The sequence below is a fragment of the Amblyomma americanum genome, chromosome 10 (genome assembly GCF_052857255.1).
Source record: "Amblyomma americanum isolate KBUSLIRL-KWMA chromosome 10, ASM5285725v1, whole genome shotgun sequence".
NCBI lineage: Eukaryota > Metazoa > Arthropoda > Arachnida > Ixodida > Ixodidae > Amblyomma > Amblyomma americanum.
The window spans coordinates 144,797,337-144,819,542 of record NC_135506.1 but is presented as its reverse complement, the minus strand read 5'-3'; the positions used below and the strand labels follow the sequence as shown (position 1 = coordinate 144,819,542).

Sequence of the window (22,206 nt, the reverse complement as noted above, 5' to 3'; positions counted from 1 at the left end):
GTAATCAACGCAGAAGCGCCAGCTGCCGTCCTTTTTTACCAGGACAACTGGTGAAGCCCAAGGGCTTGACGAGGACTTGATGATGTCTTTTGCGAGAATCTTGTCCACCTCTTGATTGATGACGGTGCGTTCAGCGCTGGACACGCGGTACGGACGTCTGTGGATAGGAGCGGCATCACCAGTGTTTATGCGATGCGTCACTACAGAGGTACGAACCAAAACACGGGCATCAATGTCGAAAATGCCGCGAAAAGATGATAAAAGGCACCTAAGATCGTGAGCTTGCATCGGCGGTAGGTCATAAGAGATCGTGTCGGCGTAGTCGTCCGTTGGTTTCTCGGTTGATGTGGCCGCAGGCAACTGGCTTTGATGAGTAGAAGGTAAGCAGGTGTCCACGACTGATATGACAAATTCGGCAGCCGGGCAGAGCGTGGCGAGTGAGATGCCTTGCTGGAGCGGTTGGATAGACGAGCCAAAGTTCAGAACCGGAAGGTACGCTCGGTTGGCCGACGTTGTTGGCCGACAGCGGCACTCAGAACACAGTCAAAACTTCGTTGTCGTCTTCGTCTTCGTCTACCCGTTCTTCTTCTTCTTCTTCTTCTTCTTCTTCTTCTCATGGGGATGAGGCTTGGGTGCTCGTTTTTTAGCTTTCATCTGTGGAGAACTAGATTTAAATGGTGTTGAGGAAGCACGGTGCTTCTGCGTAGGGCACGACATTTCGACATCTGTTGTGCACATGTCAGTGTGACATGCACTGCAAGGAACAGAGATGTTATCTGGGACCTGGGGAGCATCAGCAGGTCATGTTGAGCGGATAACACTAGCTGCACAAGCTGAAACAGATGAAGATGTTGCTGCCAGAGTGAATGTTGATGTTGACACAGACTGAACAACAAGCTGAGCCAACGCACCAGAAAAAGTGATTAGCATTCGTTGAACCATAATATTAACATTATTAAGGGCTTTTTATACTGTGGTCACCATTGAGGCAGTCACGTTGAACTCAATGTCCCCAACAGAAGCGCGCACACGACTAGCATATGAGTCTTTTTTCCTGTTAAGAACAGCGTAAGCATCGGCTCTTGAGCACCGCTTCCCTTTGTTGCAAATGGGTTGCAAGCCCCAAGGGTAGCGTTGGCCTGCCGGCCTGGGGCAAAGCTGGAAACATCCGAAGGTCCCGGCAAAGGATGAGTCGACTGGCAACAGAACAACTTGTTTATTCTGGCATCTCAAAAGAGCAGCCGGTCAGGGCGACCACGTTACTCGAAGGCAGAAATCGAAGTCTCTCTGGCGTCCGGCGCAGCTGTCTTTTATACCCTCGGAGTCGAGGGCAAGAAGGAACGGCTTGGGAAGAGGCGTCCGATACGGCGACGCTTGAACATGTCCAGACGTGACGGGCGCGTCCGCCAGGCCGGCGCCGGTCAGACCTCCTCGCCTCCCAGTTGGGGAGCTCCTCTCCCCGGCTGCCGCGCTTTGACAAGCGTGGGCACCAGCATGCACACACACACACACACGCACGCACGACGACACGTGGCACTGAAACCTGCCTGGACGCGCTTGGCGGGAGGCGTTGCGGCAGCGATGAACGAAGCCGCGGCATCCGTTGCATCCGCGCCGGCTATACCGCGCGTCGTAGGCGAGACGTAACAGACCGCCCCGCCGGGAGAAGGAGATCCCGATGGTCAGGGGACTGCATCCGCTGACCAGAGGGATGTCGCTCGATGATGCTCATAATCGAAACCGGTCGTCCCTCGACGTTGCTTGAGCGCAGCGCACAGAGAAGGCCTCGTTCTCATGTTCAGGATCACACAGGACACTGCAAAGTCACTTCGGGAGAGTTGCCATTTTTGTGCTCGTTCCCAGCAAGCGTTAGAACTACGCCGAAACGCAACCGCTCAGTCAGCAAGCACGAGACAACCCTCACTAAGCTCTGCCAGGCTCTTTCCCCTTTTATACTACTGCCTAGTTTCTTACAGTAGTCAAGCAGCACTCAGAACGCGTCCACAAATTGGAAAATTGCACTAGAAAGCACATAATCACTTTGAAACACTAAACAAAAGCAATAAGTTAAAAATCCTGCCTCAGGAAGAAAACATCAGTAACAAACAACTTTGAGGCGGATTCCCACGTTAGGGGCTTCGACTTAAGCCATCGGCGTTACCGTTGAGACTCCCCTTTTTGTAACGCACCTCAAAGGAATATTGTTGCAAAGCGAGGCTCCAGCGCAGGAGGCGGCCATTTTTGGTAGAGATGGTCTGCAGCCATTGGAGAGGGCAGTGATCCGTCTCAATGATAAACCTCGAGCCGGCTAGGTAGCATGAAAATTTCTGAACGGCCCACACGAGACACGCACACTCTTTCTCGGTGGCGCTGTACGCCTGCTCACGACAGGTCAGCTTACGACTAGCATACAGGACGGGGTGTTCCACTTCTCCATTGTCCCTTTGGCATAGTACAACGCCCATGCCTCGCTCACTAGCATCGCACTGAACAACGAACCCTTTTGTGTAGTCTGGCGATCGTAGCACAGGCTGGCTTGTTAGGGCGCTCTTTAGGGCGCTAAAAGCTCTTTCCTTTGTCTCGCTCCAGACGACTGTTTGGGGCTCTGTTTTTCTTAGAGCATCCGTCAGGGGAGCCGCGATATCGGAGTACCTGGGGATGTACCTCTGATAGTAGCCGGCGACACCTAAGAACGACCGAATATCGGTCTTCGTGCGCGGTTGCGGGAAGTCTCGCACAGCGGCCACTTTTATTTCAGAGGGGCGGCGACGACCCTGTCCAATCACGTGACCGAGGTAGACAACCTCGGCTTGTGCTAATTGGCACTTGGGAGCCTTGACTGTCAAGCCCGCTTCGCGCAGGCGGGTTAGCACTGCCCGCAAGTGTGCCATATGCTCAGACCAGGATGCGGAGAATATCGCTACGCCGTCTAAATACGGTAAAGCGAATTCTTCCTGTCCCCGCAACACTTTGTCCATGAGGCTTGAAAAGCAGTATGGCGCGTTCTTCAAACCAAAACTCAAAACTTTAGGACGGAATGTTCCCATTGGTGAAATGAACGCCGCATACCTACTAGCCTCTTCTGTAAGGGGAACCTGCCAATAACCCCTGACAAGATCTAGGGTGGAAATAAACTGAGCGCTACTAACTTTCTCAAGGCGCTCCTCGATGTTAGGGATCGGATAAATTTGATCCTTAGTGATGGAATTAAGCCTGCGGTAGTCGACGCAAGGACGAGGTTCCTTGCCCGGTACCTCAACTAAAATCAAAGGGGAGGTATAATCACTCTCACCCGCCTCAATAACACCGAGCTGTAGCATTTTCTTTACCTCAGCCTCCATAATATCGCGCTGGCGGGGTGACACCCGGTACGCCTTGGATCGTACTGGCTCTGGGGAGGTAAGTTCTATATCATGAGTAAGGACAGAAGTCCTACCAGGCCTCTCAGAGAACTGACCTTGAAACTCTTGTAAGAGTTGGTGTAGTTCGGTTTTCTGCTCAGGCGACAGCGGTGCTTTACTGAGTAAGTCACTAATGACCTGATCAGTGTCTTCCCTGTTCGTCACTGAGCTTAGTCCCGGAAGCTCGACCGGAAGCTCTTCTAACTTTCCCGTGTCGGGCATTTCCTCTCCAGTACCTGGTGCCTTCAACGCTACAGGCTCAATTTTATTCAGTTCGGACGTGCTCTGAATACCAGCTTGCTGCGCCTCCGACCCTTTTTCATTGTTCGACAATGTCGGCCCCGCAACTACCGCCTTTGCAGCGAGCTCCCGAACTCTCGATCTGGTTAAGGCCTGAACGCTAGCCTCACCAAACACAAGCCCCTTCTCGCGCAGGAGGTGATCGGACCTGTTCGAAAATAGGTACGGGTACTGGGGGGGCAGCCTAGATGACACTACGGCCTCAGTCTCAAGTGCTCCGAAAGGTCCTTCAATAAGCACTTTTGCTACGGGCAGACACACGCTATGAGCTTCCAAGGCTTGCTTGATCCATGCGCACTCGCCCGTGAACATATCGGGTTCTACGTAAGAGGGGTGAACTACATCCATTGTAGCTGCGGAATCACGAAGCACTCGGCACTCTTTCCCGTTCACGAGGAAGTCTCGCATGTAAGGCTCGAGAAGCTTCATGTTCTCGTCAGTGCTACATAATGACAAACACACGACTTCTCTTTTTGTTTCTGGACACTGCGCCGAAAAGTGACCCGGCTTCTGGCACGTATAACACACGCGCGCTTGCCTCCTCTCGAACCGCTTTCTGCGTTCGGCTTCGGCTGCCGCCGTCTCCTTACGTTCGGTCGGACTGCTTTCACTCGCATCCGCACTACGTGTGTCCCCCCTTGCTCTCATGGGTGCGAACTTCGGCCTCTCAGACTTGGAGCCAAATTCACCCTTTTGACCGTCCTTAGCTCCGCGAGCCCGACGCGTCACAAACTCCTCGGCTAGCTCGGCGGCTTTAGCCACTGTACTAACGTCTGGCCTATCCAAGACCCAGTACCGCACGTTCTCAGGTAACCGACTATAAAACTGTTCCAGCCCGAAACACTGCAGAATTTTCTCGTGGTCACCAAACGCTTTCTCTTCTTTGAGCCACTCCTGCATGTTTGACATAAGCCTGTAGGCAAACTCTGTATATGACTCATTTCTGCCTTTTTCATTTTCCCGAAACTTCCGACGGAACGCCTCCGCTGACAGCCTGTACTTTTTTAGCAGACTTGATTTCACTTGGTCGAAATCCTCTGCCTCCTCTCTCTTCAAGCGAGCGACTACGTCGGCCGCTTCGGCGGGTAACAAAGTGAGCAAGCGCTGTGGCCACGTTTCCCGAGAGAACCCCTGCTTCTCGCACGTTCGCTCAAAGTTAACCAGGAACAAACCAATGTCCTCTCCAAGCTTAAACGGCCGCATCAGGTCAGTCATTTTGAACGATACCCGTTCTCCTGCACCGTGTGCCTGACTTCCATTACGAGCGCGTTCCATCTCTACCTCGAGACGCTTCATTTCCAAAGCGTGTTGACGGTCGCGCTCTTCTTTCTCTTTCTCTTTTTGTTCTTTACGTTCGCGCTCGTCTTTCCCTTTTTGCTCCCTCTCCTCAATGGTCTCAAGGCATTCCGACAGCTCGTCATCCTCAGCCTCCAACTCAAGAATAGCCCTTAGCAGTTCTGGTTTTCTGAGTTTGTCTGAGACATTCAGACCCAGCTCTCTTGCAAGCTCCAGCAATTTCGGTTTGCGCAACGACTTCAAATCCATGGCTGCTCCGAATGCTGCTTTCTCTACTGCCTACTATTTTCTTGCCGCAAACTAACCCGGCAGCAACGACAACCACAATTACCAGCTCAGTTTCTGACACTAACAAAAGCCTGGCAAAACTCAGAAGAAGAAAGTCCCGCACTCACCAAGCCTCGCAGCCAAGAATTCAGCGCAGTCGTTCCGCTGCAGGCAACCAGTCATCACACAGGGCTCGTTGCACTGCTCCCGGATGGTCGTTGTGCTGCTCAGCATACAGTTGACCGCATATCTTCGCTGCTGGCCTCCGTTGTCGGGATCTCACCGCTGGCAACCAGTTGTTGCATTTGGGTTGCAAGCCCCAAGGGTAGCGTTGGCCTGGCGGCCTGGGGCAAAGCTGGAAACATCCGAAGGTCCTGGCAAAGGATGAGTCGACTGGCAACAGAACAACTTGTTTATTCTGGCATCTCAAAAGAGCAGCCGGTCAGGGCGACCACGTTACTCGAAGGCAGAAATCGAAGTCTCTCTGGCGTCCGGCGCAGCTGTCTTTTATACCCTCGGAGTCGAGGGCAAGAAGGAACGGCTTGGGAAGAGGCGTCCGATACGGCGACGCTTGAACATGTCCAGACGTGACGGGCGCGTCCGCCAGGCCGGCGCCGGTCAGACCTCCTCGCCTCCCAGTTGGGGAGCTCCTCTCCCCGGCTGCCGCGCTTTGACAAGCGTGGGCACCAGCATGCACACACACACACACACGCACGCACGACGACACGTGGCACTGAAACCTGCCTGGACGCGCTTGGCGGGAGGCGTTGCGGCAGCGATGAACGAAGCCGCGGCATCCGTTGCATCCGCGCCGGCTATACCGCGCGTCGTAGGCGAGACGTAACACCTTTGATAGTTTCCAACAAGCTACGCTCTTCACTACGTTTTGCGCAGTTGGCGTCATCAGCTGAGTGGATGTTGCTGCAAAGGCAACAATGAGGCTGCTCTGAGGGGCAGTTATCAGCAGAATGATTTTCTCCACATAAACGGCAGCGGGTCTCTGACTTGCGTGTTTTGCCGCTATGCCCGAACCGCTAGCGGTTGCTGCGCTGAAGAGGGCGGGGTTCCAGAGTGTCCACACGGTATACAATCGGCCAAAGTTTTTACTTCAGCAGGGCAGGAAGAGCCCGCAAAAGTTGGTATTACACACTCAGTAGCAACCCGCGAGCCATTTACCTCTCTACTACAGCGGTAGACTGAAGGAACACCAACTCCTGCATCCTGATATTCTTCTAGAATTTCTTGCGGGGACGATGCTGGGTCGACACCACGTACGATAGCCTTGACACATGCAAGCTGTTCGGGAATGAATGCTTTCCCCGGCAGTGAGCTGAAAATTTTTCACTGAAGCAAGTCTGCAACACAAGCGATGTCTGAGGACGTGCACACAATGCCTCTACGGCCATATGGACGCACTTCAGAGATCTGCTGATAGTGGTCTGTCAATGATCTTAGCTCCTGTTGAATTAGTTTGGGGGTTTTGATTTTTATCGCACACTCACCGATTGGGACGAGAGCAACGTAATTGCATTAATGCCATTTTTCGGAAGGATTCAAGCGGCAGGCTTTGGGTTGGCAAGCTGGCAAACCAAGCTGCCAACCCTCCATCTGGGGAGGTCCACGACATCTCTCAGCAAAACGCACCCCCTTGTTGACATGAACTGCGTCTTAACCTACGCCTTGGCCAAAACCCCCCAACGCAGTACAGGCTCACCTATGATGAACAAGCCGGAACCATCAGGAGGAGCAGAAACAATAGCGGCCAACAAGGACACGTCAGCGAACCTTGCGCGTGTGCTTGTGGACCTTCGTTGTCGTGTTCTTTTTCCTGTTTTGTTTTTATGACGAAACTTCTGTTCTTCATGTTTAAAACATTTAGCTTCGTTTCGAAGTGTTTTGTTGGCGCTGTATTTTTTTTTTCATTTAGTCTTGTCGTGCTTTTATGATGCGGCTTCTGTTCTGTCCATCTCGCCTGTGCTCCTTCGTCTTCCTCTCCAGGGTTGCTAGATAACAAGGCTTTTTCCGCTGCGCCTGCTCACTACGCATTGGGAGGCTACCTCGCGGTACAAGTGGATGGGCGCCTCTCTAATACATTTCTCAGGCCCTGATCTCGCGATTTCCACGGCAATCAAGAAGTTCGAGTTGGTTCTTTTCCCTCGCACACCTGATAGCCTTACACAGACCGAAAAGCGGAGTGCACTCCTGGTAGCCAAGCTCGCAGGACTTGCAATGCTTAGGTAGATGGTGGCCCAGTGTATCGTCAAAGGAATTTGCATGCCTCAAAAACTTATGTTGACGCAGCGGCCCGTTTGTCCCACATACACCTTGCCACAGCTGAGCAGAATCTCAGATTACTTTCGCGCCGTCGCGGTGGCTCAGTGGTTATGGTGCTCGGCTGCTGACCCGAAAGACGTGGGTTGGATGCCGGCCGGGGTGGTCGAAATTTGACGGAGGTGAAATGCTAAAGGCTGTGTATTGTACGACGTCAGTGCATGCTAAAGAACCCCTGGTGGTCGGAATTTCCAGAGCCCTTCATTCAGGTGTCTCGTAGCTAGAGTCGCTTTGGGACGCGAAACATCGTAAATCAAACCATGAAAGATTACTTTAGTTCAGCAACGCACAAACTTGTTCCTGTTGTTAGTGCCACTCTGAGCTTTTTTCGTTAATTCATTCCTTGCTAAATTTTCGGACTCGAAATTTCTCAAGTTAACGATATAAGTACACTTCTTTGGCCTTGTCTCATTTGTGTGCACGCGCTTTGTTGTTGCAGGAACGAGAAGTTGGTGCAATAAGCCAGTTATTAGTCGGCGCTCGTCCTATGTACTTCTTTTCTCTTGTCCCGTTCTTTTTTTCGCAGTTCGTGTTTTTCTATAATTATAAATATTGGGGCTGTTTATATTCTACGCATTTCCCTGTCACGTGATTGATATTATTAATATGATCTACTATCCAGTATCCATTATGAAAGCCAGCCTTACCATTTTTTGACTGATGTTTAATCATGTTTAACTGCGCAAAGAAACCAAGACAGAGAACAAGAAGGCACGACATGGGCGCAGACTATCGACTGATTTTTTATTCAAGGAAAAGAGGCCTAAATATTTATCTTCATCCCGCGGAAAGACAGGCTAAAAAACCGAAAACGCAAACACTATCAAACACTATCTTGGCACATGTAACGTGATGCCACTGTGATCACGCACCTAAAGGCAGTCTCCGCATCGTCAGAGACAAGATACAAAACAAACAGCAAACTCACGGGCATACTCACGTCAAGCTAACACTCCATACCGCCTGCTTGCTCTAAAGAACTGCGCAAAAGAGGTATCTGCCTATCAATCAGGCTCACAGATGGTGATGCTACACAGTCATCTGATTCTTTCATGAACAGGAGTGTGCCCGTGGGTTTGCTGTTTGTTTTCTATCTTGTCTCTGACGATGCGGAGACTACTTTTAGGTGCGTGATCACAGTGGCATCACGTTACATGTGCCAAGATAGTGTGTGATAGTGTTTGCGTTTTCGGCTTTTTAGCCTGTCTTTCCGCGGGATGAAGATACATATAAAGGCCTCTTTTCCTTGAATAAAAAATCAGTTGATAGTCTGCGCCCGTGTCGTGCATTCTTGTTCTCTGTCTTCGTTTCATTGCGCAGTTAAACATGATTCCCTACCAACTCGCCCAGTTTTCCGTTCTTATTCATGTTTAAGGTTATCCTGACTTTTTTAGGAATTAGCTTATTAAATTCCTTGTAGGCAGCAGCCAGTAAGCGCATTGGTTTGTACTTCTTCATATCCTCGACGCCTAATTTCATGAGGGTAACAGTGAAAAAAACGGGGTCGCCGTCGTTTGGGCTGCCACTGTCAAGAATATATTACGAACTCGCCCTTTTAGCAATTGAATTGTCTCCTTGCTTATGAATTACGATAATATTAGCGTTCTTCCAAACTTTCTGTACACTAGAGGTCATAAGGCATTGCATATACAGTGTGCCTAGCTTTTCCAGCACAATCTCACTTCCATCATTCAACAGACTTGCTGTTACCTGATGCAAAATGGCATTCCTCGAGGCCATCTGTTATGAATGCATCTTTGGGCCAGCGTGAACTTTAGGACGGACAAACGTAGACAGCCACATCAGGTTTCCTGGCTCTTCATTGCCGCCAGCCTAAGCACCCATGCACGGCCAACCTGGACAACATCTCAATCTTCGGAAGAAAAAAAGATAAGCTGGTCAGCATGATCATGGAAGCAGTTGCCATCCATAAGAAAGGAAAGGACTGTGTAAGCACCGCGTCAATTCCACTGTCAACAAAAGAAAAAGCGTGCCTCTATGATGTGTGCCCTGTCCCATGAACAGGCCAATTTATTCGCCCCGTTTACTCTTGGAATCCTGTTCGCCATCGTTTTTATGCTTCTATCTCCCACACCATGTTTAAGCCTTTGTAGCCCTGTTTAGCGGTGTTACCGTTGGCATTTATTGGTTTTAACTTTTTTTTAGTGCTTGCTATTGGTTTTAACAAGCACTCAAAATCTTGGATGTCTTGCATCTGGATGCCATCAAGAAGCGAGCAAAAAATGAAGAGAGGGGCTTCCTTGAAATATTCTTTGCGGTTAAAACCCCCAAGCCTGGAATGCCACTACGATCCATCGTGTCGGAAAAAGGGACTTGGCAATGCGTTGTCAGTTGCTACCTTCAAAAGCACCTTGGTTCTTTGGTGGAAGATAATTCTTTCCTGGTTCGTAGTTCCTCGTACGTTGTGCAGCAACTGGACGCTTTGCCCTCCCTCGAGTACATAGGTTTCTCCATCGATATTCAATATTTGTACTACTCTGTTCCTCATCACGGACTCATAAGTGCTGTCAGAGAAAATATCATCACAAAAGGTGAAGTTCAATTTCAAAAAGCTGCAGCGATTAGCGGAGACAGTTTTGTAGCTTTGTTGGAATTCTACTTGGGCTCGACAGCCATATCATTTGAAAGAAGCTTCCTGGTTAAGACAAAAAAGGTGTTTGCATAGGGTCTTCCGTGGCGCCTGTACTCTTTGACATTTTCTTGTCAGCCGTCGGTTATCAAATCAAAGGTCAACTTAGCGACGCACATCTTGTATCCATTTTTAGATACGTGTACGATTTTTGGTTATTTTGAAGAATTTTCCTGAGTCTGATGTAGCTGCGGCGGCAACAAGTGTGTTATCCGTCTTCACCAATAACAGCCAGGGCCTCACATTTACGTGGGATTTACCAGTGAATCGGGAACTTCAGTTTTTAGAGATAAAATTGGTATTCATGAAGGATCACCTATGCTGGGCGTACAATCCCAGATCAAAGAAAGGGCTGTTACCGTTTGACAGCGCACATTCCAAACTCCTCAAAAGAGCAATAATCGCTAACTCCCTTCAGAATGCCTTGGGAAAGTCGTGCCATCACATGATGTCGGTGAGCTTTGGCGACTAAGTTCAGAGGTTGCAAGAAGCCAGTTACCCACCCCTTTTCATTTCGGCTGTCTCCGAAATGTTTATCCAGAAGTTGAAGTGGCCTAATGATAAGAGACTTCCGGAAGCACGAAAGACATCTGTCACTGTCATTTCTTACATTCACAAAGTTTCCCATGGCATAAAAAAAGTCGCAAGCAAACATCAGGTTTAGGAGAGCGAGTTGACGGCCTAGTTGGTATTGCATGGTGTAGGAACAGCGCTAAGAACAGGACAGAAGTCAAACATGGAAGCACAGGGACGGGCGCTGACTATCAACTGAATCTTTATTTCGGAGCACAAACATATATAAGGTGCCAGCAAAGGGGTACAATCAGGTATGCGCGGTCACATGGAAACAGTGAATAGTCACGTCAAATAATGCATTTAGACATCTGAGGCTGAGAAGGACAGAAGGGAAGAGGCGATATAAGAGACTAAAACCGATAAAAAACTGCACAGTGTAGAGGGCCGTCACGCGAACTAAGAAAAAATAGATGAAGGATTAAACAGCATGCGAAAGTATGGCGAAAAAAAATGAGTTTGTAAAAGATTAAAACTCGTGGAAACGATAGTAGAAAATAAAAACATAAAAAACAATAATTGCTGTGTGCGGCTAAAAACATGTAAAGAGGGCGTTCAACATTTCTCAAGTTTAACAGGGGCCAAACGTTAGAAAGACTAAAAAGTATTATGAAGGCAGTCAACGAAAAACGCCAAAAACCAAAGCACCATGAACCCCAATGAACAAGAGAGAGGGGGAAAAATGTCTGCTAGAACACAAATACCCTGAGTTAAGTCACCTCTCAAAAGGTGTGCCCAGCTGCCTTTAAGAACATCAATTCTTTCTCAGAAAGGCAGATGGACGGAGTGCTCACACAGCAGTCCTTGGCACGCCGGATTTCTATGGCTTCGATTATTTCTCTAGATAAGCGATCCCGTACGTGGCCAATGATCGCGCACCCGTCGTATACAGGGGTGCAGGTGTCGTTATTGCACTTTTTGCAATGTTTTGCAAGGTTCCCGGTGATAGCTACCCTGCTCACATTATTGTGGTGTTCTTGTAGCCTGGTGTTTATACATCTCTCCGTCTCGCCTATGTATTTCTTTCCGCAGGACAGGCGAACTGAATATACAACACCTGTGGCGCATGAAACGTGGGGATTGCCATGCGTCTGCCCACAGCCCCGAGGAACTCTACTACTGTTAACTCTCTTGCAGAGTGAGGAGAGCTTATGGGGTGCCGAAAACACCACATCCGCGCCTGCACGTTTGCCAACTTTTTTCAGGCTATGGCTGACGTTGTGCAGGTAGGGTATAACGACAACTTTTTTGTGGTCGTTTCCATTGGGTGCTGGTGGACGTTGTTCCCGTCGTTTCTTATTGAGACATTCTGCTACTGCTATAATGAGCTGCAAGGGGTAGCACGCAGCATGGAGGCGCCCTATCTGTTTATGAAGACTTTCTTGAAGCAGATGGTCACAGGATTTCTGAAGGGCGTTACTGAGGCACAGGCTGATGATGCCTCGCTTTACTAACTTGGTATGGGCAGACGCAAATGGAAGAAGTGGCTTTTTACCTCGCGGCTCGTAGGCCCAGCAGGTATGTGTGGCGGAAAAATGTAGCCGTAGGCCAAGAAATCTCATTGAGTTACTTTCCGGAAGCTCGGATGTCAGTGAAAGGGGATGCAAACACTGGTCAAACAGAGATAGCACATCGGGAACCGCAGTTTCTAAAGCTGCTTCGCTGCATTTCAAAAGGACGAGATAGTCATCTACAAATCTAAAGACTTTTACTACGCTCGTGCCGGGAATTCTGCTGTGCAGCAACCTGTCATAGTGGGCAAGAAACAGCTCGCTAAGGACGGGCGCGGCACATGAGCCTATACACACACCTTTCTTCTGGATATGGGTCTGATCATTCCATGAAACAAAGAAAGATTTCAAATAAAAGTCCACGATGCACAGAAAGTCATTGACGGAAACACCAATTTGGTTCTGGAAGCTGACTACGCCATGGTTGTGAATGGCTTCTTCGATGCATTCTATTAATTAATGGTGCGGCAATGGATTGCGGGTGCGGCACATGAGCCTATACACACACCTTTCTTCTGGATATAGGTCTGGTCATTCCATGAAACAAAGGAAGATTTCAAATAAAAGTCGACGATGCGCAGAATGTCATTGACGGAAACCCCAATTTGGGTCTGGAAGCTGACTACGCCATGGTTGTCAATGGCTTCTTCGATGCATTCCATTAATTGCTGGTGCTGCAATGAATAATATAGATCTTTTATATCAATTGAGAAACCTTTAAGGTTGTCATCATGATGAATGCTTAGGAATTTTATAATTTGCTCAGAACCGTCCACCACAAAAGGGTCGTCAATCGTTAATAATTTTAGCCTGTCTTTAATGAAGCTGGCTATTGGCTTCTGCCATGAATCTTTCTCTGAAACTATTACCCTAAAAGGGTAATCTGTCATATGGGTTTTAGCAGAAAAGAAGGCATTTCCGGTCAAACGGCTCGTAGAATTTAAGGCACTTGCTAACGTGTCAAGTTTGGCGGTTTTGCGCATGGCTTGTCTCTTTACCTTGGAGAGGTTGACGACGTCCTTCCTGTCAAAGACCGTTTCAAGGGCACTGGTGGCTCTCGCATTGTATTCTCCACATGTAAGTACAGTAAAACCACCTTCCTTGTCAGAAGGGACCAGGAAAAGTTCGTCGCTTCGAAGAAAGGACACGATCCGATGCACCAGAAGCTTCTTGAGAGATGGCCTGTGCTTGACCAGGACGTCAACGCCCTCGGAAATGCACCGGTCCTTGTCGGAGTCAGGAGCTCGTTGTCCTACTTGTCGCACAAGGGTTATGTTCTCAGCCAGGGACCAAAATTCGCGGTGGAACCTAAAAAGTCACCAGTGGAACTTTTAAGCCTTGTGCGACAAGTAGGACAACGAGCTCCTGAATCCGACAAGGACCGGTGCATTTCCGAGGGCGTTGAAATCCCGGTCAAGCACAGGCCATCTCCCAAGAAGCTTCCGGTGCATCGGACCGTGTCCTTTCTTCGAAGCCACGAACTTTTCCTGGTCCCTTCTGAAAAGGAAGGTGGTTTTACTGTGCTTACATCTGGAGAATACAAAGCGAGAGCCACCAGTGTCCTTGAGACGGTCTTTGACAGCAAGGACGTCGTCAACCTCTCCAAGGTAAAGAGACAAGCCATGCGCCTATGCAAAACCGCCAAACTTGACACGTTAGCAAGTCCCTTAAATTCTGCGAGCCGTTTGACCGGAAATGCCTTCTATTCTGCTAAAACCCATAAGACAGGTTACCCTTTTAGGGTAATAGTTTCAGAGAAAGATTCATGGCAGAAGCCAATAGCCAGCTTCATTAAAAACAAGCTAAAATTATTAACGATTGACGACCCTTTTGTGGTTGACGGTTCTGAGCAAATTATAAAATTCCTAAGCATTCATCACGATGACAACCTTAAAGGTTTCTCAATTGATATAAAAGATCTATATTATTCATTGCCGCACCAGCAATTAATGGAATGCATCGAAGAAGCCATTGAAAACCATGGCGTAGTCAGCTTCCAGAACCAAATTGGGGTTTCCGTCAATGACTTTCTGCGCATCGTGCACTTTTATTTGAAATCTTCCTTTCTTTCATGGAATGACCAGACCTATATCCAGAAGAAAGGTGGGTGTATAGGCTCATGTGCCGCGCCCGTCCTTAGCGAGCTGTTTCTTGCCCACTATGACAGGTTGCTGCACAGCAGAATTCCCGGCACGAGCGTAGTAAAAGTCTTTAGATTTGTAGATGACTATCTCGTCCTTTTAAAATGCAGCGAAGAAGCTTTAGAAACTGCGGTTCCCGATGTGCTATCTCTGTTTGACCAGTGTTTGCATCCCCTTTCACTGACATCCTAACTTCCGGAAAGTAACTCAATGAGATTTCTTGACCTACGGCTACATTTTTCCGCCACACATACCTGCTGGGCCTACGAGCCGCGAGGTAAAAAGCCACTTCTTCCATTTGCGTCTGCCCATACCAAGTTAGTAAAGCGAGGCATCATCAGCCTGTGCCTCAGTAACGCCCTTCAGAAATCCTGTGACCATCTGCTTCAAGAAAGTCTTCATAAACAGATAGGGCGCCTCCATGCTGCGTGCTACCCCTTGCAGCTCATTATAGCAGTAGCAGAATGCCTCAATAAGAAACGACGGGAACAACGTCCACCAGCACCCAATGGAAACGACCGCAAAAAAAGTTGTCGTTATACCCTACCTGCACAACGTCAGCCATAGCCTGAAAAAAGTTGGCAAACGTGCAGGCGCGGATGTGGTGTTTTCGGCACCCCATAAGCTCTCCTCACTCTGCAAGAGAGTTAACAGTAGTAGAGTTCCTCGGGGCTGTGGGCAGACGCATGGCAATCCCCACGTTTCATGCGCCACAGGTGTTGTATATTCAGTTCGCCTGTCCTGTGGAAAGAAATACATAGGCGAAACGGGGAGATGTATAAACACCAGGCTACAAGAACACTACAATAATATGAGCAGGGTAGCTATCACCGGGAACCTTGCAAAACATTGCAAAAAGTGCAATAACGACACCTGCACTCCTGTATACGACGGGTGCGCGATCATTGGCAAAGGACGGGATCGCTTATCTAGAGAAATATTCGGAGCCATCGAAATCCGGCGTGCCAAGGACTGCTGTGTGAGCACTCCGTTCATCTGCCTTTCTGAGAAAGAATTGATGTTCTTAAAGGCAGCTGGGCACACCTTTTGAGAGGTGACTTAACTCAGGGTATTTGTGTTCTAGCAGACATTTTTTCCACTCTCGCTTGTTCTTTGGGGTTCATGGTGCTTTGGTTTTTGGCGTTTTTCATTGACTGCCTTCAAAAAACTTTTTAGTCTTTCTAACTTTTGGCCCCTGTTAAACTTGAGAAATGTTGAATGCCCTCTTTACATGTTTTTAGCCGCACACAGCAATTTTTATTGTTTTTATGTTTTTATTCTTTCACTATCGTTTCCACGAGTTTTATTCTTTTATAAACTCATTTTTTTGCCGTACTTTCGCATCCTGTTTAATCCTTCATCTATTTTTTTCTTAGTTCGCGTGACGGCCGTCTACACTGTGCAGTTTTTTATCGGTTTTAGTCTGTTATATCGCCTCTTCCCTTCCGTCCTTCTCAGCCTCAGATGTCTAAATTCATTATTTGACGTGACTATTCACTGTTTCCATGTGACCGCGCATACCTGATTGTACCCCCTTGTTGCCACCTTATATATGTTTGTGCTCCGAAATAAAGATTCAGTTGATAGTCAGCGCCCGTCCCTGTGCTTCCATGTTTGACTTCTGTCCTGTTCTTAGCGCTGTTCCTACACCAAACATCAGGTGCAAGTTGTGTTTTCGGCCCCATCAAAGCTGTCAAAGATCTGTACTATGACTAAACTGGAGAAGAAATGACCGGTTTGCCCTATTAAACATCAAAAACAGTTCACTAAATGCAGGTAACAAGTCGTGTACCAGATTCCTCTAAGCTGTGGTCTCGTTTACATAGGGCAAACCGGTCGATGTTTCAATGACCGTGATAGTGAGCCATTGCAGAATGTGCAAAACCATCACGGAAGCTTCCTTGCAGACCACTGCAAAACCTGCGAAGAGTGTCGTCCGGAACTGGACAGAGCAATTTTTTTTGAAGAGCGGTAAAGACAAGTTTGAGCGAGAAGTAGTAGAGGCATATTTTATTAAGAAAGCGGGAAGCGCATGCGCTAGTAAACCGTCCATTTCAATCGGTGACGCTGAGGTAGTTTTACTCGAAGGATGTCTTTAGGTTTTAATGTGTTGAAGTTTTCTCTGCATAGTTTGTTGTTACTGAATGCGTTTTAACAGCAAAACGAGAATTGTGTAGAATATAATACCTATAGTTCTTTGATGGTGAGAGGATTTCTTGAAGGTTTTTAAGTTTTGACACATGTTTTAGTACTTTGACGCTGACAGGATTTCTCGAAGGTTTTAAGTTTTCATGTCCATAATTTTTTCCGAGTTTGTTGTTGGTCGTTCATTCATTATCACACGATTTATTAAAGCAAGAATTTTGATATTGCCATCTGTTTGCCTTGGCCAAGCGTGGGTATTTGTTGTGAGGATGGATTGCTTTCCTGATGGTTTTGCCCTTGGATAATCTTGGGACCTGTTTGCTTTTATCAGGAGTGTAGTGATGAATGCATGAATGTATCGTACGGTCTGTAAGAAGTAGCACCTACGTCCTGAATTCTGATTATTCTTTACAATCTCTTATTCCTGTGTGATAGTCTTCTGCGATACGGCTCGGGTGCTTCATAAATTGAAAGGGTTTGGGCGAATAAACCTCAGTTGCAAGTTGGCGCCTGTCCTGTTGTGTTCGTGTGCCTCTTTGCTCCTTGTTGTTTTCGCGCCGTCCTGACATCATCAAAAAGCTATGCACCAACTAGCCCAAACCAAAGTACTTCTTGTTTTGGTTACACTGGCTACTGTATAGATATGTGTAAAAATCTTCGGTTACTTTAACAATCTTAACCAAATTGCTAATGAAATTGCCCTGTTTGTCTCGTAACGCCTTCATCTGGTTTTTACCTATGCCTAGTTTCCGCTTCACCCCTTTTAGGCTACCTCCTTTTCTTAGAGCATGCTCGATTCTCTCCATATTAAACTTTCTTATGTCGGCTGCCTTGAGCTTGGTGATTAACTTTGATAGCTCTGCAGGTTCTATGCTGTCTGTATGGTTAGACGCTTTCATGCTTTGACATTTCTTAATCAGACCTTTCGTCTCCTGAGATAGCTTGCCGGAATCCTGTCGAACCATCCTACCATGTGCTGCTACTGCGAATTCCGTAATGATACCATTCATTGTTTGAACATTACCATCCTTACTAATAAAGCATCACCACCTGTGGCCGTAGGTATATTGGACAAACAGGTCGATGCATCAATATAAGGTTGTTGGCGCACCTCAATTACTTGGAAAATACTCTACAGGCCAGGCAGAGCATTGCTTCGAATCGAGAGCCACTGCACTCCGTTTTTTTGCTGGCAATGAAATCTTGTTTGCACTCCATGACCGCAGGACTAGATAAGTAGCAGAAGCTTTTCATGTCTTCAGGAAAGGAACTGGATGTGTTAGTCAGCCTTCCGTAGCCTTGCGATCCAAGGAAATGGGCTTGTTAACCTTGGAGAGCTACGGAAACAATAACACGTGCGTCAATAAGACAAATTTCAGATGTGGCAAGTGCATATGCCTGTATTTGTTTTACCATGCGCAGACGTACAAGCTTGATGCTTTGCTTGAAAAGCAAGCATGATCTTGTCATTAAATCCAGCTTAAAATCAGCGCAGTGTGTGTCCTTTTGTTGTCTGGCCTGTGTTCATAGCGCTATTTTACGAGTAACTATGCAAAACCAACTAGGCTAATCTGCAGTTCTGCTTCATTAAGAGTGTCTTCCTGAATTAAAGCCAAATACATGTTCTGCAGCGATATCGTGAATTCCTTCTTACCACTAATTTGTTGAGTGGCTTTCGCTTCACTAGTTTCTTCCAGTGCGTCTTCACGTTTCAGGTAATCGGAGACCTTACCATTCCATGGTCTTTACCACGCACCTTACCGAAGACCTCCACCTCCTGCACTATGCCGAGGTGAGCGCATAGGATCAAGTCTATTTTATTTTTAATCTCACCAATAGGACTCTTCCACGTCGACTTCCTGTTCTCTCGTTTGGGGAAGGATGTCTGCGCAACTGTTTTCGGAGCGATCAGCGTGACGCCTTCCCATGACGTCCCCTTTACGTCCCCTGGACGTCGCTGTGTTCGGACAAGTCAGCGCGCCTCAGAACTAGAAACGTACAGTTGTCACTGCACAAGGACTGCGTCTGTAAAGGAGAGTGCGCACTCACTGTCCAGGTGGGACATGACGGTGTGACGCATCTTTCCCCCTGCCTCAGCGAACAGCCTGGCGATCTCCGAGGGTGCCTTGGTGTCGCGGCCCGGGTGAATGATGGCCGGACAGCCCGTGGACTCCTGCGTCAGCGCGGCAGCACGAAGCACCCGCTTCTCGAACTCTGCAAGCAAGGCCCGTATTTTATTGACCACACCCACACTGTAAAGAAGAGAAAACTGGGCGAGTCGATCCGGATTCATAATTTAGCAGCGCGAAGAAAAAAGAATCAGGAGACAGACAACACCAGCGCGGAATATTTTTTATTTTAGGAAGAGGTGCGTGCCAGACACGGTGACGTACACAAAACAAATAAACACAATGAAAGTGGCTCACGCGCGTGCATAGCGTAGGTGAGTCACCTCATACCTACCAAGTATTACAGCCACAACCAGCAACAACGCCTGACAGAGCCACTCTAAGAAAAGGTGCTAGATTGGAATCAGATCTTCCGGATTTGGCATTAAGAGGGTTCCGCTATGTCTACATTTTTTATTTTTCTTAAAAAAGGCTGCCTGACAATTCTTATGGATGTCACTAAGATATTGAAAGAAAAGGACGAGGGTCTCAGTATCACCTTTCAGCGGCCAGAGTCAGGTAGTTGCTGAATTTCAAGATAGTTTCCTGTTGGGAATTTGCTGTTGGGATCGAGTGTGTTAGGAATTTCACCCAAGCACTGCTAAGCCTCTACTCAGGGTTCAGAGCATTCAAAGTTGTATAAGACAGGCATAGCGACCTTTTGCCTTAAAGTATCCCTGAAGAAATCTTGCACCCACAGGGTTGAGACCACCTTTTATAGGCAGTTACAGAGGCTAAGGGATACTACTTTTCCGGATGAGGCTCTTCCTCAGATATCTGAAAGGATTCTGGCCGGGGTGGGAAGCGGCGCATTCCTTGAGAATAAAGATGGCAGGCGCAGAAGTGTTGGGATTCCCTACGTCCACGGCATTCCACATAGGCTGAAGAAGGTGGCGGCGAGGCATCAGGTAACTATCATTTTTATTTTTTAATTAAAACGGAGAGTTGAGCTAGTTGGTACAAACTGGTGGGAATAACAACGTTGAGACAAGGACAAAGAAGGAAAAAGACAACGGGACCAGCGCCGGTCCTGATGTCTTCTTCCTTCTTTGTCCCTGCCTCAGCGCTGTTATTCCGATATTTATTTATTTATTTATTTATTTATTTATTTATTTATTTATTTATTTATTTATTTATTTATTTATTTATTTATTTATTGTTTTATTCAAGTACTTCACGGCCTCTGACTTGAGTAATGTGTGAGGGGGTTGCATAACATAACTGGGGCGCGAAACACAAGCAAGATGACGATGGTTATTTTACACCGTTATACAATAGTAATCAACCAGTCAAAAAATAGAACTAAATTAAATAACACTTCAAAACACACTTAAGAAAAACACGTTTCTGAACAAAATTCTGCTTATTTTTTCTTTGAAAATAGCATGATCTGAGATGTGAACTATGTTGTAAGACTATTCCAATAAATCATTGCACAAGGCAGGGATGATGAGTTGAATGCGGTGGTCCTTCCCGAAAGGCGTTTAAAACTGAGGTGGTTATGTAATCGGTGAGATGTGCGGGCCGGTTCCGTAAAAGGTAGTGTAAAGGAATGATGGCTGTAAACAATATTATAGAAGAGGCAGATAAAGCCGCAGCGGTGGCTGAATGGTTATGGCACTCGGCTGCTGACCCCAAAGACGCGGGCTCGATCCCGTCCGCGGCGGTAGAATTTCGATGGAGGCGATATTCTAGAAGCTCGTGTACAGTGCGATGTCAGTGCACGTGAAGAACCCCAGGTGGTCGAAATTTCCGGAGCAGTTCACTGCGGCGTATCTAATAGCCTAAGTCGCTTTGGGACGTTAAAACCCCATAAACCAAACCCATAAACCAAACCAAGAGGCAGATAAGCGCTATTGCTCTGCCAGATTTTAAGGATGGAAGGGACAACGACGCCTTAATGTTAGTTATGCTTGAATGTCGGCAATAGTTGCGAGGCATGAAGCGAGCTGCACGATTTTGTGCCCGCTCTAGGGAATAAATAGCGTAGCGTTTTTGGAGTGACCAAATGGAAGATGCGTATTAAAGTTGAGGGCGGACAAATGTTTGATATGCGAGCTGCCGTGTGGAAGAAGGTGCATCTCTGAGGTTATGTTTTAAATAACCTGATATACGGTTAGCTTTCGTATTAATTTTCTATATGTGGGTTTTCCATGAGTGATTAGTAAAAAGTGAACACCAAGGTACTTGTATGCAGAGATGGGCAAATGCCTTAATTTTCACTTTCCCTCTCTCAACCTCACTTTTGAATCCACGGCCCTCCCTCACCTTCGCCCTCATTTTGAAAAGTTATCCGGCCCTCCCTCACCCTCACTTCGGAAAATTTGCTCGCTCTCCCTCGCCCTCGCCCTTACATCTTCGACCCTCCCTGAACCTCACCCTCAGTAATAGTAATTTTAAAGCACGAGTTATATTTATAGTCCAGAGTTTGACGGAATACCGTCTGGCGAGTGGCGAACATTGTAGAAACAAACATACACTCGCCAAAATTTTCGAAAGAAAGGAAACACGACGTTTCGAGAAACGTACGGGTCCCTTGATCACATGGAGTGCCGCATGGAACGACTGTGGCTTAAGTACGGTTAAAATTGCGTAATGTCCGATTGTAGATCTCTGGAAGATTTCCACGCGTCCTGTTGAGAGCATGCTTCGTGTTATGTATATGGAAAGATTCTAAAAGAAGGAGCGATGATAAGTTTTTCTCTGTAGCAATGACTGTTGCTTCGTCCCAATCGATGGTGCCGTATCCCGTTGATACGCTGTGTTCAGCCAAAGCATTAGATGGGGCGCGGCCGTTCGTGACGTCATTCTGATGCTCTTTGAGCCTGCGTCTGAAGTTTCCGGTTTCGCAAATGTAAGCGGCGTCACAGACTTGACACGGTACCTTGTATACGACGCCCGGGTACCTCCAGAGATCTAGATCTTTTACTCGGACCAGCTGTCGTTTTAACTTGTTTGTATGCAGACGAGAGATGTGCACATCATAGCGTTTGAAAATGCGTGAGTGCTTCGCTTACCCAGGAAACATACGGAATGCTCGCTAGCTTGGCTTCTGCGTTTTTCTGCACTTGGCCACGACGGGAGGAGGCGTGAGCGGAGCGCTCTTGGATTTTCATTAGTTGCTGAGGATATCCATTGTTTTGCAAGTCTTGCTTCATTTTGTCCATTTGTAAGAGGCGTTTTTCTTGGCTCGACCATGTGGTGAAAGCGCGATTAAAAAGCGATTTGGCGACTGACCGCTTGTGACCAATTGGATGTTCGTACTGAAAGTTAAGGTGCTTCCCGCTGCGCGTCGGTTCTCGATATACTCAGGTTTCAAGCACGGTTGTTTTTCTCTGTACGAGGACATCAAGAAAATGAATTTTTCCGTTCACTTCTTTTCCACGGTACATTTTACTGATAGCTGAATTCAATTTAGATGAA

General features: G+C 47.5%; 1 protein-coding gene across 7 annotated transcripts in view; it reads right to left on the bottom strand.

The window, feature by feature from the left end:
- LOC144106417 (N-acetyltaurine hydrolase) overlaps positions 1–22,206 on the bottom strand; it is an 891,210-nt gene that overhangs the window by 421,868 nt on the left and 447,136 nt on the right. For 6 of the 7 annotated variants that reach the window (XM_077639226.1, XM_077639228.1, XM_077639222.1 and 3 more), the window contains one exon: positions 18,665–18,829. The exons of the other annotated variant lie outside the window; for it this stretch is intronic. In XM_077639226.1, the coding sequence (XP_077495352.1) occupies positions 18,665–18,829 (165 nt within the window). The remainder of the gene's footprint in view (positions 1–18,664; positions 18,830–22,206) is intronic. 7 annotated transcript variants of the gene reach the window in all.